An 18,384-nucleotide genomic window follows, 5' to 3' on the forward strand; every position below is an offset into this window, starting at 1 on the left:
TTCCAGACTGCATTTTACGTGAACTCAGCAGAAACTTGCAGCACCATTAGGCATCCTATTCAATCAAAGCCTAGGTACCGGCTTCGTCCCAGCCGAGTGGAGGACGGCTACTGTCATCCCTGTGCACAAAAGGTGGAGCGTCCTCTGATCCAGGAAATTATAGATCAATCAGCCTAACTAGCCTGATATGCAAGGCCATGGAGTGGATTATCACGGACCTCATTAACAAGGACATTGGCAACCTCCAGACACTTGATCCCACACAGTTTGGTTTTGTCAAGGGGAGGGCATGCCTGTTAAATATGGTCAACTTCTTTGAGACAGTCACTGAAGCCATAGATGAGGGGTAGACTGTGCACACTGCCTAACTTGACCTGGCCATAGCCTTCAATACTATTCCCCACTCGGGTATAATAGATAAACTCTCTCAACTAGGCATCAGTCCATGTGTTACCAGATGGGTAGCAAACTGGCTCACTGACAGAACCCACCTAGTCAAAATAGGGGAAGCCACCTCAAGTAGTAGGCCCGTAACAATTGGTTTACTCCAGGGATAGGTCTTGGGGGGCCTCTGCTGTTTGGGATATACTTCTTGGAGGTGCAAGCCAAATCTAGTGGGCTATGGCTGACCAAGTTTATTGATGGCTGCAAGCTGAGTGCTGTCATCAATTCCCCTGCTGATGTGGACATCCTCCAAGTGGGTCTCACCCAAACAAATGACTGGTGCCAGAAACATGGCCTCAAAATGAATGCCAAAAATGCATCATCATCCATCCCTTTTAGGGAGAGTGACGTCCCCACAAATGAACACACTGATAATAAGGTACTAAGTACGCAATCAGGTGGGCACCCAGGTTGATAGCAAACTGACTTTTGACCACCATATTGCCTCTGTTGTATGGAAATCTTTCTACATGGCCTGCCTCATTAGTAAGGGTATCTCATCCAGGGACAAGGTGGTCATAACATCCCTGTATTATTCCCTTACAAGACCCACTATTAAGCACAATGCCGCTTTTGGCATGTACCTCACAAAGCACATGCAGCAGCTGGAGAGACCACAGAGGTTCCTCACCTGGAGAATCCAGGGCATCAACCATCTACCCTACACAGATAGGCAAAAAGCCCTGTCCCTCCTGTCCCTCTACTCAGTCTCCTACAAATTCCTCACAGGTAACCTTTGTCCGGCATACAAAGCAATCTCAGACCCCGCCTTGATGGGAATGCTGCATATCTGCAAGTCACGTTCCACTCAAGTAACCCACAAGCACAGCCTCAACCAGGTCTGTGACATCAATAGGACACATTCCAGGGACAGATTTGTGTCCTAGAGACTCTCCATTTTGTGGAACAGACTCCCTCTCCACGTAAAACAGATTACCTCATTAACCCTTTTTAAGTGCAACCCGGATAACTGGATGGGGAACAGAAAATACACCCCTGGGATTCCACCTGTATCCCTTCTGGACCGTGGCATAGGGTGCTGACTTGTTGGAACATGGGTTAAATGCTTTGCTAGGCTTGTAAGGGCCTCAGGGCCAGTAGCCTAGTAACTTCCTATGATCCTATGAAAAATACCACCAGCCATTCAAGTAACAGCTTATTAGAATGTACTAGGACTTGTGCAAAGAAGCAATATACTTCATGGACTTGGTATTGGCAAAAACATGCTGCTCCAGAAAAGATGATGTTCACTTTCCATGGGTTTTAAGCTTCCTTACAGACAGTTTAATGTGCTTTGTATATTGTAGGGAAATTGACCATTCGTGTAGAGAGAACAGTCTGCTTTTCTGATCTTTGACCTTTCTGCCTCCTTGGCCACTGCCAAACTGGACTGTTTTCCCTGCTCCTGAACTAGCAAAAGAGTTGCCCAGAAACAAGTATGTACCCTTAACCAGCAGATATACTCTACATATTTTCAAATCTTAACCATAACCCTCAAGTGAGGCTCACAACAAATCAGTGAACAACCTCCTTAATTCAATGGGTTGTAGACAGCCATGAGACCTTCGGGTATTTCTGATCCAAACATGTTCATACTGCCCAAAAGTCAGGCCCTACTCAACTACCCTTTAGTGATAATACACCCATGCCCTCAGCCAGACAAAACTTATAGTCAAGTTCCTTTACCATCCTTTGCTCGTTTGCAGTGAAAAACATTCCCACTTATAAATAGGTAGGTATACGTATGTGTGTACATGTAAGTAAAATGTACCTTGTGGGTGGGCGTGTGTGTAAAGAAGGTTTCTTACATTATGTATGCACAGAAACACTGCACTGTCTCATAATAAACAAAAAATGAAAGGCAGTAACAGAGAATTACTAAATTACTGACAAATCTGTAAATGATACCACATATCGATATAGAGAATTATTAACTTGTACACCAGTATGGTACACACTGTAGATGTTCAAGTATGTGAAATACAGATAAAGCAAATATTTCGGCATTTAAAAAAAAAGGTGTGGGGGGGCTGAGTATTGCTAGAAACATGCAGAACTAGGACTTGCAATTCTGGAATGGACGTGGACACCCACAACCAACCTCTGTACTGCACAAAAACAGCAATACTGTTGAGAGAAGAAAGGTTTTAATGCCACTTTCATGCACAGTAGATTCTTTAAAGTGAGTGATATAGCAAAGTATCTGCAAAGTGTACAATTTTCATTAATTCTTCATTTGAGCAAAGTTATACTTTGCGAAAAAAAACACTGAAATGCAGGAAGGTGGGACAGTGAAAGGTTTATACAGGAACTAACCTAGTAGGAACTAGATTACAAAAATAGCACTTGAGGGGAGCATTACATACAAAACAAAGCAATTGCCTTAACTGCACTTGGAGGAAGAGGTGCTGCACATGAAGTAGTGATGCTAAGTACTGAAATGCACACAAGGTATATCTATTAAATCCGTTAAAGGTGGGATACAAGGAACTGAGCCACAAGGCACCCGAAACAAAGAAAAAAAGTTACAAAATGGGAACTCAGTACACTGTTTGCAAGTAAAGTTTCTTAATATAACAGACAGCATATAATAAAATTAACTGCATGTTCCCATTCAAATAGCACAATTAGGAACAGTACTCATAATCAATGTAACACCTCAATGTAACACAGTAGCTATTACATCCAGCATTATCACAATAAGACCATGACCGTTACAAGTATATATATATATATATATATATATATATATATATATATATATATATATATATAAATAAAACACTATTCTGCCTAAAATGGTTGCAACATACAGCACAAACATTACAACAGACAGAACCTAACAAAACACATGAAAGAAAGTAAACAGACTGGAAATACTAAGGATCATTTATATAGTCCTACTTTAAAACAACTGTTTCTGCTACACAGTCAAACTACCTCTACCCTAAACATATCTTTAGTATTGTTAACACCAGTATGGACTACTTAAATCTCTTAACTGTTGTTTAATGGAGAATAAGAGAGTAAACATTGTTTTACAGTACAAGAAAAAAAAAAAAACATTTATACTTTTACTTATTTAATAACATACTCAATTCCACGACACCCAGAAGAACAATGATGAAATCATCCTTCATTAACAATTTAAAGATGACAATCAAGCAAGTATCATGTCTCGGTGAAGAAACTACACAGAAAAAGGGTCACGTAGACATGTACAAAACATGAAGATTTCATACAACAATAGACAAGGAACATGACTGAACGTGAGTAGCAATAATCATGTCTGCCATCTTTAAGACAAAAGAAATACCCTTCTTACCATTATGGAGACATAGTGATCGAAGTTAAGGTTGCTATCGACCTGTGTTCCCAGATCTCTCATCACTGACTGTGTGTTTAAGCTATTGCTATTGATATGGCAGTTTGCAAAAACATCACCCTTGCCGAAGGGGATGATAATACATTTTTTTGCATTAAGTTTAAGACCATGACTTTGGCACAAGTCAATAGTCTGCATAAGACCTTCTTGCAGGCTGTTGTCATCACTAGGGGTTTCAGTGATCGCTCCCAGTTTGCGGTCATCAGCAAACTTTGTCAGCCACAATCCTTTAGTTTTAGCCTGTACTTCAGAGAAGTTGTTTCTGAACAGTGTGGGTCCCAGAACCGATCCCTGTGGACCACTGGTTATAGGTCTGCAGAAGGAGATGAAGTCCCCTAATTTGACTATCAGTGAACAAGTTTGCAACCCACCTGACAATATATGGGCTAATACCCAGCCGGGGGAAGTTTATCAATGAAGCCTGAGTGAGGGGCTGTGTCACAGGTCTTGGCTAAGTCTAGGTAGGCCTTGTATGCACAGATTCGTCCTTGTCTATGGCTTTGGTGACTGCCTCGAAGAAGTCCACCAAGTTTAACAGGCATGATCTTCCCTTGACAAAGTCAAGCTGGGTGAGGTTGAGCATTTGGAGATTTCCTATCTTTGCTAATAAGGTCCATGATTCATTCCATGGTGTTGCAGGTAAGGCTGTTCAGCCTAATGGGCCTATACTTTCCAGGATTCATGGATGCACACCCTTTGTGCAAAGGGATGATGGTAGCGGTTTTCCATTCTACTGGGATGCAGCTAGTGCTTAGGCTGCGATTGAAAACTGTACCCAACGGTGATGCTAATTCCTGTTTTAACCCATGTAGAACACAGCCTGGGATGTTGTCTGGTCTCACAGAGACTGCATTTTTGGCCTTGGAGAGGGAGTTTAAGAACTGCTCCTTGGAAATATTAGTTGGGGGACAGGTGTTAGGGATGCTTTGGGGTATATGTGGCGGGGACAGGGAAGTGAAGTTTTCAATGAACCTGTCAGCCAGCAGGTTTGCTATATCCACAGGTTATGTATATGTAGTACCATTAAGTATGAGTTCCGAGTAAATCTGAGCCTTACCTTTGAGGTAACGGATGTAACTAAAGAACGCCCCGTGGTTATCTTTGGTTAGGGAAGCTAATCTAGATTCTTAGTTAGCTTTAGAGGACTTCACTAAGATTCTTATTTGCTTGTTTAAGTTGAGGAGGGAATGTTTCCAGTTTTGAGACCATTCCTTCCTACTCTTAGACAGCAATTTATTTCTCCCGTTTTATAGTCTGTTAATTGCAGTTGTCCACCAGGCAGGTTTGTTTTTCCTAGAAGATCTTGCTTTGGTTCTATCAGGTATGACGTAGTCAATACAATTGTACAGGTGCCTGTATAAAGCATTGATCTATAACTCAGCATAGATGGCTCTTCCATCAGTGGGGGAAGGATTATGAAGCTATTTATGCCATCACATAAGAGGCCGTAAATGGCACTGGTGAAGTTTTTTAGTCTAGTTGTTGCTGGGATGGGGGGGGGGGGTCTAGCGAGACCGATTACTGGTCAGATCTCACCAGGGATGGCCACACAATGGGGGTGGTGCAGCATGTTGGTGAGCACCAGATCCAGGATGTTTGAGCCCCTTGTGGATCAACATGGGTCCGGTGTATTGGAGTTAACGAAGTCCAGGAACCTTTGGACAAGTGGGTTAGAACAAGTATAATTTACCCAGTCAATGTTTGAATAATTAAAGTCACCCAAAACCAGGGTGTTTATATTTTGATTAACTCAAGAATATCCAAGTAGCTCAGTGGTTGTCCTGAATTTATGGAGGGAGTCCTATAACTGGCAATGGCCTGAACAGGGATCTTACCTACAGTCAATTGCAGCTGAAGTAATTTAAAAGAATCGTGCTGTTTACTAAATCTAGAGATGTATTTACTGATACGCCACCTCTTGTAGTTCTCACGCCTTCAGTTTGCGGTCTGAACGTGTGGAAGAAAATGTAACCTGGCACTGCTGAGATGCTCTCAGCAGCCTTAAACCAGGTCTCAGTGACTGCACAAATGTCAGTATCTTCCAAGTTGAGGGCTACTTCCACATTTACAAACGCTTGCGTTATGGAGACACTAAAGAAGCAAGGATTACACAATATGTAGCTTCATTAGCAATGACAGAATATACAGGCTGACACCACCACCAAAGATACTCAAGGCAGATGCATCCACTTTTACAAGCGTGGGCCACACCTGGTCTACGGACCAATCACTTTTCACCAAACTTCATAACAAACCGTGTCGCTTAACAGCTGTCAAAATCACACCGGTATTGGGTATAATGCATGGAAGCAACACTATTTTTATAAAGTGGCATTGCCAATACCTACAGCAACGTATTGTGGGTACCTTTCATACACAGATTAACTGTCCATCAGTTCTGTAGGGAGTAAACTAATTTGCACAAGGCAGCACCAAAACAATGCCAATGCCTTCGCACTCTTTAAATACACATCTTTTCTGCAAAATCACGATACGTTTACACTTTCTAATACCCGTCCCCTTCCATTAACCCGTTCAGCTGGACTAACTGGTACACACCACATTCTAACAAACAGCAACGCCAAGAAAACGCTTGCTGATCCCAGTACATAGTCCTTCTGCAAAACAAGTGACATTCAACCTGAAATACATGTAAGACAATCTCAATACTTAGAAAGCCATACTACACAATTATGCCAAAATATGAAGCAATACACTTCTACAGTGGCAACAAAATGAACTTGGTCCCAAAATGTTAGCCAACCAGTTCAGGCCACAGTAAACATTCCGGAAAAAATGAATGCAATATATTCGCCTCATGCCACTGTTGCGCTTCTCTCTCGTTACCAATTTATACACCATCTTGATCGCATTTACCTGAAAAGATCCTTGAAGTCCAAGTAAGATAGTATTAAAAGCAAAGGATCGGAAGGAAGGAGTTCAAAACTCAGATCCATGAGCGCCGCCAGCTTTGCCGATGCTAACCTCTGCCCTTTGCTTCTGACGTCACAAGAGGCGGTGCTCATGCTGGTTTGTTATCAAACAGATACACGCGACGCATTCCTGTATTTTTAACAAAGATAAGGACGGTACGTTGTTTGAAGTTGTGGAGTAAGAGGTAAATTTGGTCTTGAACTTGCATGTAGATATTCGTTATTTATTATTAGTTGCATAAGGTGTTTGCAATTACAGAATCTGTGTTTGTATTATATATCGCGGCAGATTGTTGCTTTAATTTTAATGTTTTTGTTTTGTTTGAAAAGGAAAAAACTACTTGAGAGTGACGAGTATTTTGTTGTTTTACCTCTTAAAATACGTGTTCTGTTACATCCAAACCAACAATAAATTCAAGCCCTTTTGTTGGTTAGAAGGCAACTGTTAAGACAATTGGATTTATCTAAAATTAAACATACCATCAGGTGACCTGTTGCTCGCTCTTGAAACACCAAATGAGAGGGTGCAAGTCTTGAGCCGGGCTGTACCCATATCCACAGCAGGTCTCCAAGGTGAACAGCCTCTTTCATGTTAGAACAATGTAGGTAAAGGAAGTCAATAAGCCAGATCCATAACTTCGACTCAGCCCTTAAGAGCCAGTCCTTACCCCGGTCGGGCTTGGGCATGAGCAAAGGCTGGATGAAGCATCGACCCTTGTGGGGAGGCCAGGATGACAGAGTTGGCAACTTTGGCTGCACATTGGGCCCCTCCTGTGGATCGCCCTGGTTGTGGCAGGTGCCGGTCCCAACAGGCATCCTGTATTGTCCAGCAGCTAGCAGCCAACTTGGAAATGGGGTGGACCAGAGGAATCCAGCTGTTTAATTGAAACAAACCATCGCAAAGGCTCAAGACGGGTGTTGATGTGATGTGATTTCTGATCAATGCTCTGAATGTCAGTGAAGAAATTCAATGAAGCACTGGTAAATGTCAGGAGTAACTATGATTAATTTAAGATAGCCAAATGCCTCATCATCTAATTAGTGATGCATCTGAGTAGATGATCAAGATTCCCTCTGTCCCTACCTACCATCTAGTGAAACCACAGCCAAGGGATCATGCTTGGAAAAATCAGCTGGGAAAGAAGAGCTTCACTCTAGTCTGGTTGCATAACTGTTCCTGTGTATTATAGTTAGTTGCACTTCACTGAGTGTAAAGTGATTTTTAGTAGGACAGGTTGGGCACCAGTTCCAAAGATCTAACCTGGTTCTCTCTAACAGCTCCATTTATTTTTGCTAGTGAGGTGCTCTTTCAAGAGCTTTCAGAGAGTTAAATTGTTAGTTTTTCTCCTCTCTGGTAGAGTATTTCTTGCTCTAGGTGCAGTTTTGTAGAAGACTTTGTGTTGGAGGTCTGTCTAGCTGTAGGGTGTCTTTTCTTATATTATTTTTTAAAGGTGGGCAATAGCTTTAATTTAATTGCTTGTAAGTTGGTGTTTACTGTGTTCTTACCCCAAATGGTAACCCATTGGTTTTCTGTATGGTATCACAGTGGTGTTCCCTCTTGTATAACAAATGAATTAATCTGAGTATTTTATTCTCAGCTGTGTGGCAGGTAGCAATATTTTATTTAGTATTTAGATAGATTAGTAGTAGACCATACTTGAGTTATAGCATGACAATATTTTTGACTATTATTTCTCAAGCTTCAGTAGTAAGCAGATGGGAAGATCACTTTAAAATTCTGTTAATCTGTTCTACATGTCTGCCAAAAGATTACTTGTTACATAACTTCCTGGAAAACTTGGTAGTTCATTTGTGCATATCCCTTTTGAGTTCCTCATGCCATAGCAGCAGACTTTTGGGTATTAACAGTTAAGATTATTAGAATTAATCTAATTCCTTATCTGTTTGTTTAGACTCCCTATTGAAATATCGGCACTAGGAAAAAAAAAAGACCAAAGACATGGAAGAACAGCAAGTGTCATAGATGGCTGTACTCATTTTAACTTTTTTTTTCCAGGCGGGCATCCCATGATGTGGGGGGCAAGCCCCACCCCAAACCTACATAGGTAGCTATGCCAAATCTGAGATCACCATACTTTGGAGAAAAGGGAATATTTCTGGAAATGGCCATCTTGAAGTTAGTTTGGCTTGTTTATTAACTAATGTTATAAGTCTCCCAACACTTTTACCATCTCAGTATCAGAGGGAGGCATCCAGTTATTTATTTTTAACCAAGATACAGTTAAAATAGTATTTGGAGGTTAAAGGTACATAGCCACACTTCCAGTAGTCTCCATTTGTTATTTAGGCTCCCTTTGTTCTTATATGCCAAGGGAGAGAGGGATTGGAGTTATTGTTTATGGTATGAAGTAGAGTCTGGACATGGATTTAAGTGTATGTCTCCTGCATGTAGTATCAATAGGACTGTACAAATAATAAATTTGTGAGCACATTTTAATGTCAAAACCAGGCATTATTTGTAATATAGTTCTGTCTGTCGATGGCTGGAATGTAGGTTAACTTGCCCATCCACCTTATGTTTGTATTGATATAACGAAAAGGGTTCTTCTTAGTGGTTCTGTTTGTGTTACTTGTTTTGGGTTCAGGAATTAAGTAAGCCAGAGGACCATACTGCTGCTTTAAGTTGATGGTTGCTTAAAAGTACGAGACAAAGCAATTTATAAATGTAGCTAGAGAAGAGAGAGAGCAAAATGGTTAATATTAATGTGGTGGAGAAAAGTGGAGTTAGGAGTATAGAATGGCTATTATTACTATGATACAAAAAAAGTTCACTGGAATGGAGGGCTAGGGAATTCCTATAACATAAAAGTGTAGGAATGGAGGGAAAGAGAAGTATTGGAACATAGCAATTTTGGTAGCTCCGGTTATTTCAAAGTTTGAATTATTTGTAATGGCACACATTGCACTAGCATAGCCATAGTACTGTTTTTCAAAGCTGCTGCAAATACTTTCAATTATCCTCTTTATAAATAAGGAATAACTAAAAAAAAAAAAAAAAAAAAAAAAAAGAAGAAAATGTAGAATTAAATAGTGTGTTAATACCTTAACAGGAAGTTAACCTTACAGCAATTTATATTATGTGATTTATTTGACTCTTCCAGGTATTTTCCAGTAAAGCTGTTCATGTGAATACATCTTTCATCCCTGCCTCTTCATTACGACCATTTCTGTGTATGCTTCATAAGAAGTGTTTGAGCCTCACAGAATCTGCATGGATCCAAGTCAGAGAGTAGCCCACTAGTTGTGGATTATCCCCTTGTTGTACTCTTTATATTTTCAGAAATCTGACATTTTTTGTCAGAGAAAACCATTGTTTGATGGAATTTATTATGCCACTGAGGTCAGTTTGTAACTACTGTTTCTCATTTTAAGTCCATATCTACTGTAGATCTTCAAAACCACAGGAAAAAATGTCTTTCAGAAAGCAATAATTAAAATAGAAGTTATCCTTAAATACAAGCCATGTTTATATTCATAGCTGCAAAATGTATTCAAAGCTGGCTTTTCACTCCAACTGATTCCAGTGTATTACAAGATGCCTGCTTGGAGTGCCTAATGCCATCCTTGATTAAAGTGTAGTTGTAACCAAGAATGTTGTGGCACATGGAAAACATTGTAATGAATACTATCTTTACTAGGGACAGTCTTGTTGTAAAAGATGATGTACACTACCAGGAAGAGGCAGACAAGTCTGTGGAGATTCTCCTATCTACACTGTTTTGCAGCTGTGTGGTGCATTTATCCCTTCCTCCCCATGAGAAATGCAAATGGGCCTGCACTTGCAAAATTGATTTTTTGTTATCTTTGCATGTAGTACACATGCTCTTTTTTGAAGTTTCGATGCCTTATGGTCACTGAAGAAAATTTTTGCTGGTCAGACCTTGCACTCACATAGAAGCTGAAATTTCACATAGTTGTGGCACACAACAGTGGAAATGCAAAGACTGTCATGTACCATTGTTGTGATTAATACTAAACACTCTGATAAGTATTTAAAGATATGAAGTCTGTGTCTGTAATGGACAGAGGTAGCCTGTAAATGCTAAACTGCCCAAGCCTAACCTGTATCCATCCTTAAAATAAGATTGAGTACCATAAATTGTCAAATATGTTTGGGAAGCATGGATAGGCTTGTAAAGGCCGCTGTGGTCATTAGCCTAGTATACACTTGTGAACCAATGAGGCAGCATGATAGTGGCTGGTAGATAAATGCTTTTCATAGGCGTTTAGCAGTATAGTCGCTATACAATGTAAACTTGTATTTTAAATGCTTTTCACATAAAGTTCAGAATACAATTGAAATATCTGCAACTGAATATATAGATGAGGACAGAGAGGTAGTAGTACAGGAACTATGTTGAATTATATTGAAGATGAGGTGAAAAATATGAGGTGGTAGAAACTGGCAAGTAGATGGAGAACCTGTAGAGGAAGGCATATTGATATTGTTTGCCATGGAATTGTGGGAGGGCGGGAGAGATGGGTGAGGGTAAGGAGCAAGGGACAAGATGCAAAATGAGAGTACAGTATCAGATGGATGAGCAAGTGGACTTCTGTAGAGTTTCAGAAGGATATGATAACATAACTGGTAAATGACATAGTTTTGTTATAATATTGAGGTGGCTGTGGAGCCAAAAGGCAGAGGTAAAGAGTCCCATTTGGGTGATTACTTATTTCAAGTAAGGGGGGGTTTCCAAGGAAACAGAACATTAAGTAATGCCCAAGTCACAATAATACATCAGTTAGGTAAGGAGAAAAAATGACTGTCACTTAAATTAGTTTCCAGTTTCAGAGTTAAGGCTATTTAAATTTGGGAAACCAGACTGAGAATAGAGTTACTGAACTGGTTTTGGCAAAATTGTGTGATTCTGACTGTAGTTTATCATTTAAGTAGCAGGACATTTGCATCACATGCAAAGAATAAGGTGGGCATATTTCACTTGGTTACATTTGCATTATGTGCAGAGAATAAGGTAAGCATATTTCACTTGGTTACATTAATTCGGAGTTCAAACTATCTTGAGTTTTCAGAGAGCAAGGTAGTAATCCATCCTACTTGGCATGTTCTCAATGCATTTAACAATTGTAAGTTTTCTCAGGTCTAGGAAATTGGGCCTTATGGAGTTTTATGAAAATAGGGTTCACATATAATAGCGTATACAACAGGATTATATAGTCACTGGTAATATTTCCATGATACAATATGAGTGGCAGAAATACAGCAAGCCATGCTTTGGTTGTTGGCAGTTAGCATAGAGATTATGATTATGGCTCTAAGGTGTTAAGTTGATTCTTGTAGTGCAGGGTACAGAGTCTGATTCCTTCCACTTCTGTTTGCCTGTTTTGTGACTCTGAGCAAGTCCTTTAACCAGGTAGTGTCCCCAGGTTGCCCATGAAGGGACACTTGTGTCTGTTATTTTACTTATTTACACATGAATAATAAAACTTGGACATAGTGATTGAATTTAATTTGTGATTGTGATAATGTGCAGTATTGCCAGCTATGCCAGGAGAAATAGGGCAGTGGATGTATAACATATGCCAGCACAGCTAGCTAGAATGTTGTAAAGAATTAAATGTGGTTTGTATATCAAACTGATTTCAACAGATGCTTGTGTAGAAAATGTGTTTCTAAAGTTGCTTGTGTTTCATGTACCGACAGTGGGTCCTGACTGTATTGTAACTGACTAAATGTATATGCTTTAATAGAGGATACTAAAAGATAAGAGGTTAATCTTAGTCCAGCCAACTTTGAAAAATAGCTTGAAATTAAATTAACTGGTAGGCCATAAACATTGTATCTTGCAGTTCTGATTGTAGCCAGAGATGAAATGTCTGTGAAAACAAGGACTAGGAATCTGTGTTGTATTGCCCATAGCAGTGAACTAATTGGTGAGTGGAAGTGTTGAAATGGTTTTATGGCTTCCAGATGCTATAATGCATCTTAGCAAAGCTCTGTGTGTATGGTAACACATATGTGTGTGATATTCTGGTTCAGTTTCCAGTAATTGGGGTTAGTATGGGAACCAGAAGTCAGATGCCCAATGTGTGTGATGTCATTCTGTAATCCAGGACTAAAGTAATGTTTTAATACTAGATGAGACAGAAGTCTCAAGGGCAGTCAGTTTTTGAAACCTAACATAGAAGGATAACTTGCCTACTTTATCTTGCCTTGCTCTAGTAAGTGACCAGGGAATAGTAATTATATCAGTCAGGAAAATATAGTGAGATTAGTTAAATACTGTTTTTCTGTATCTGTGTGAATCTATTCATCTGTGTTATTTTACTATTTCCTATAATTGAAACTCTAGTGTTTATTGTAAATAGATATTCCATATTTTCATGTTCTTTTATTATTAAATGTATTTAAACTTTTCATTGTGGCTAGTCCTTTAGAAACTATTTTAATCTTTGAGAGTACTTGTATCTATTTGATGACTCTGTAGCCACTCATGAAAGCCTTACTGCATTGGCCAAACACTACTATTGGTATTAATTTCACTCAGTGTAATTGGGTACCCTTGTAAGAGCCTCAGAGTAGCTGGCTTTGGGGCGTCTAGTGGCAATGTAACTACCTTATAGTCTGGGCAGGAGGGGGCATAGCTAGTACATCTGTGCCAGCCTTTCCCAGGTATGTATGTGTGTGTGGAAATCAAATCTCAAAGTGTGTGAGTCAGCTGCTTGGAGCAGGGAAACAGCTCTGTTTTCACAGAGAGGGTGCTGGAGGATTTGGCTTGGACACTCGGCTGATGACTCATCTCTACAGCTGTGCCAGTGGGGAGTCTTATTGGGGGCCTTGAGAGAGAGAGAAAGACAGCCCCCGGACTGAGTGTATTCCCTGTGTGCTCTTAAGGGAAGTTGCGCTTGATGCATAGAGCTGCATCTGAAAATACTGCACACACCTATCTTTGTTTCAAGTGAACTTCCCTTTCCATTGTCAGTGGTAAGGATTTAGGCTCCTTGATTACTGGCCCAGAGAGGGGACGTCACAGTGACCATGACAAATTGTGGCATTTTTAGCTACGTTTATTACTATGCTTGAAACTAATATAAAACTTTTGTTTTTCGACTTGCAGGATTTGTTATGATTTTTGAGAACGATGTGGTCCTGGTCTTACTGACATTCATTACAAGACTTGAGGCTAATTGCCATTTCTGTTCATTAGAGAATTAGGTTTGTTACGTGTATGTTTACCTGTTTTACTGCCTTTCATAGAGTTTAAATGTAGCATCTGCATACTGAATGAGAAGTGTACATATCGCTGACAAGAATGTAAAAAGTAGGGAACTAATACTGATCAGACGGAAACAGTGTGATTTGGTTTGGCTTAAGACGTAGCAGCCATCCCCTAGACAAAAATCAAATACATTCAGAAAACAAATAGTTTGTAAACCGTTTAATGGCTTTGGGACCAGTGCCAAGATCCACAAGACATGCAGGGAAGAGTGAAAGAGCAAGATGAATGCTTTGGCAGGTTAAGCTAGCATGAGATGACCATCCAGCACTGAGCTTGTTTCAGAGAAAATCATTGAAGGTCATGAGTGCTGTACTGATGCTGTGGAGTGAACACAACTATTGCTTAGTTGAGGAAAACTGGATATGATTGTCTAGAAAGGTAAAGAATTGTTCTTTATACAACTACCTAAGATTTTTGAAAAAGGACAGAGAAGGTTCAGAGGTTTGTAGTTGCTCATTTTGTTCAGTGCTAGAAGACTATCAGCATTTACTACCATAATGTTCCTTAACGAGTTAATTGATTAATGTGGAAGCTGGTTTTTGGTATCTTTAACACCTGGATGCTTGAGGAATCAGTGCCACTTCCTAAGGAGCATCTGTATATTAGGAAGGAATGGGGTTTGTTCAGGTGATTGCCTCTGAAGTCAACCAGGATACTCTGGACTTGATATTCCAACTTGTCAGCTGGTATAATCCATTTCATGGCTTAACCACAACCTGGTCCATTTTCCGTTCTTGAGTTTGTTGTTATTGATTCCCTTAACCTTGAGCTTATGGAATAGAGAAACAGGAGTAAAATATGGTCTGCTGAATTTTATTCTGTGCTCCATTATCTCATGTCAGAGATCAGAGCTAATAAGCTACACTTGGTAATTTGTACGTTTAATAGGTTATTATCTGCAGTGCTGATTTTTTTTTTCATTCTAGCTCATGTATTCCCTGTCCCTATGAAAGGATGTCAACCACAGCATGACTTTGAGCTCCTTCATTTTGAGAAGGTTAGGCATTCTGGCTACTGAAATAATATATTTGAACAAGATGAATATTATGATCATTAGTATGCATTTATTAATGGAGAGTTCATCAGAAGCTAACCGAATAGCTATGTCCCTTTGGGTGTCTGTGTAACCTGGCCTCTTTGCCCACTCATGGCACTTTATCTGAATGTGAACAGGTGTTAAAGAAAATACAAAGATCAATTCACGTAAGGTTCAGCAAGGCATCCTTTATTACTTGCAGTAAGGAGACAAAGCATGTAGGTACAAGGTTTGTCTGATTTTCAATAGCTCAGCCTGTTGCTTTTATACAGTTCTTTGCACGTACACAGCAGGTGCTTATTAGGTAGTTGCTGACCTACAAAACATTTTTCAAAATTCAGTTCGACAACTGGGCTTAACCTGTCAAACCCAGTTTCTTAGTAATGGTCCTTTAACTGTCTCTTCTTGACCCAGCATTTATCTGTTGCTAGTGTGAGGCCCCTATCTCAACATTCCATAGCAAGAACAACAGACTTTCAGGCGTCAGCAGCTTTTACAGAGATCACCAGTATTTACACATTTTATATAGAATAAATGTATTAACTCTTAACCCTTTAGGTGCAGAATTGTACACTACACAATTTGTACATTTCTCTAACATTTCCCCCCTTTTAATACTTTATTCTTATTGTTTAATGAGTCTAAAACAAGTTTATTTCATCTCTTGACCATTTCCATCCAGGGCCTTGCAGTCAGAGAGTCATTCGGCTTAGGCTCAAGAAAACAGTTTCTCCGCTTCCAGTTTTAGTAGTTCTTCATATTCAGTACTTTGTTGGTACAAGGTTTATGTGACTGAGGCATCGATAGTGCTTTTTACCAGTCCACGCATGCAGGGGACGCAACAGCATCCACAAAACACCAATATTGCTGCTCCAACGCAAATGGCAATTAACAGGTTCATCAGGACACTGCCCCATCCCCCAAACCATCTCTGGAAAAAGTCTGTCAACGGGTTTTGACCTGGCTTGTTCAAGGCAGATACTTGCTGGATCACTTCGAGATGGCTATATTTCGTGTTCATTGTCTGGAATAAACAAACAGCATTCCTCCTGGATTAAAGCGCAAGTACCTCCTTTCACCACCAGGGTGAAATCGAGAGCCATACGATTTTGAAGCACTATTGCTCTCCTAGCTGTCAATTCATCTGTCACCAATTCTAGGGCAGAGAAGGTTGCGTTGCATAATGTTTCAAGCAGCTTGGACAGCTTTCTCAATTCCCAAATCGATTTTACTGCTCCATACTGAGGTATTATGCCGGCCCAAGATATGACGTTGTCACCGAGATCCATGTGTGCCAGTCCTTTGTTACTGACGTGAGCCAGGTCATGGTGATATATCCATGATTCATCGATCTGGCCTACTGGATTAGTAGGCTTTTTACCTCTCGAACATTTCGGATCTTCCCTCGAGGTAAAGCCGTCGTATGTCTGATAGCTGGGACTAAGTAACCCAGGAAGCAGCTGCCAGACCAGTTTCCCGGTAGCCATTTGTATGCTTTTCTTCCGCACACAAAATAACAATCTTTCACTTTAACGGTGATGTTGATAAACTCGAAGCGATCCCCAAAGTCCTGCAGTCCTTGTAACATTTTCCAATAGACAGTTTCCATTTCCTGGGCAAAGTTAGCTATAGAGTTTTTAACAAGTTTTCTTATAGATGATAAATTTGCCACACAACCCGAATTGCCTGCAGTGTAGTTATAAACCACTGTTTTGTTACAGTGGCTCCACCCTACCCTAGTTTTACCAAGTTTTTGAAAACACACAGTTCCGTTTTGACGGAGGGACAGCTGTAAGGCGACCACATTTGCAGACGTGATATTAGCCGTGTTATTCAACAAGCCTGTCCATGTCTTGGTAACATTTAGTGGAGACGCCATTAAAGGTAATCCTCCATGTATAGTTGGTATAGCTGCACAGATCCAACAATTTGAAACAGTAAGGGTATCTGCACATGCGTACTTGATAGCCTGATATGTGTTGAAGGCAGTATGCCATTATGCACGTTTGCTAGGTTCAGTAAATGTGGCAGAGAAGAGAACTGGCCATAGCAGGAAAACAATGACCACAGTAACAGTCAGTAAAATTGCCACACAATGCTTCTGTGGAAACGGTTGTTGTTCCAGTACTCTATCTTCTCCGGTTCTCCCAAAAAGATGGAATTCAGTTTTCTTCTCTGGTGCAATCATTTTCACGTTTGGGGTTTTCCTGATCCTATTCTCTTCCCTATAGGACCTTAGCACCGATGATTGCTTCACTGGGTTTGAGACAGATCAGTTCCTATTGATCTGAACCCCCCCCCCCCCTTTGTAACCAGACTTTTGTGCTTAGGGTCCCAGTGGAGAGGTAAGATCTTTACCCAATTCGAATTTCTTCACTAACTTGCAGTGTGTCAGTTGGATCCTCGAAGCTCGTTCTGCAATCTTGACTGCAGTCCCTGTCAAAAGAAGCACCTGGTAAGGACCTTCCCACTTTGGTGATGCCCAGTTCTTCCTCTTTACGATTTTGATCCACACCCAGTCTCCTGGCGTCACTGTTACTTCAAGTGTCTTAGTCTGCTCTGAACCTGAAACAGAATTAGACTGCAACAGATGTTTAGAATTTAACAGTTTCTTCATATATTCAGCTAATGTAAGATCAGCTTCCTGGTCTGAAGGCATGAGAGGTTTCCACTGGGGTGTACAATACGCCCTCCCATACAGTTTCTCATATGGGGTAAGCCCTTTTGTTGAGGGAACTGTTCTCATGTTCAACAGTGCCAGGGGTAAACAGTACAGCCAGGTTACTGTTCTCATGTTCAACAACGCCAGGGGTAAACAGTACAGCCAAGTTTTCCCAGTTTCAGCCATTAGTTTTCTCAATTTACTTTTAAGTATACCATTATGTCTTTCAACCGACCCTGTAGACTGAGGATGATAAGCACAGTGATTTTTTAGAGAAATACCAAAAAACTTACATAGCTGTTGTATAGTTTGATTTACAAAGTGTGTTCCGTTGTCACTATATATTCTCTCCGGAATGCCAAACCTAGGAATAATTTCTTTCACTATAACCTTTGCTACAGTGGCTGCATTCGGGTTCCTGGTTGGAAAAGCTTCCACCCACCTCGAGAACATATCTATAATGACAAGGCAGTACTTCTTATTTTCACATTTATTTAACTCTATAAAATCCATGCAAATGGTGAGAAACTGGTATGGAGGTGTGGGGAAACTCCCTTGACTGTGCCGTACTGCTCCTTGTGCATGATATTGCTTGCAAATCTGACATGCTAAACTAAATTTTTTAGAGTAGTTTGAAAATCCATATGCAGTGAACACCTGGTTCA

General features: G+C 40.3%; 1 protein-coding gene and 1 long non-coding RNA gene across 4 annotated transcripts in view; one reads left to right on the forward strand and one right to left on the reverse strand.

Annotated features, from left to right (window-relative positions):
• Positions 1-6,870, reverse strand: part of FBXO3 (F-box protein 3) — a 226,784-nt gene extending 219,914 nt beyond the window's left edge. For both annotated transcript variants that reach the window (XM_044082835.1, XM_044082834.1), the window contains exon 1: positions 6,707-6,870. In XM_044082835.1, the coding sequence (XP_043938770.1) occupies positions 6,707-6,855 (149 nt within the window). In that variant the 5' untranslated portion in view covers positions 6,856-6,870. The remainder of the gene's footprint in view (positions 1-6,706) is intronic.
• The window catches only part of LOC122811172, a 1,417,861-nt gene continuing 1,406,333 nt past the window's right edge, over positions 6,857-18,384 (forward strand). Inside the window, exon 1 of one of the 2 annotated variants that reach the window (XR_006366220.1) lies at positions 6,857-6,947. This is a non-coding gene — a long non-coding RNA (uncharacterized LOC122811172). The remainder of the gene's footprint in view (positions 6,948-18,384) is intronic. The other variant, XR_006366219.1, reaches the window with a different exon arrangement.

The sequence above is a fragment of the Protopterus annectens genome, chromosome 9.part0 (assembly GCF_019279795.1).
Source record: "Protopterus annectens isolate FY-2018-M chromosome 9.part0, PAN1.0, whole genome shotgun sequence".
Taxonomy (NCBI): domain Eukaryota; kingdom Metazoa; phylum Chordata; order Ceratodontiformes; family Protopteridae; genus Protopterus; species Protopterus annectens.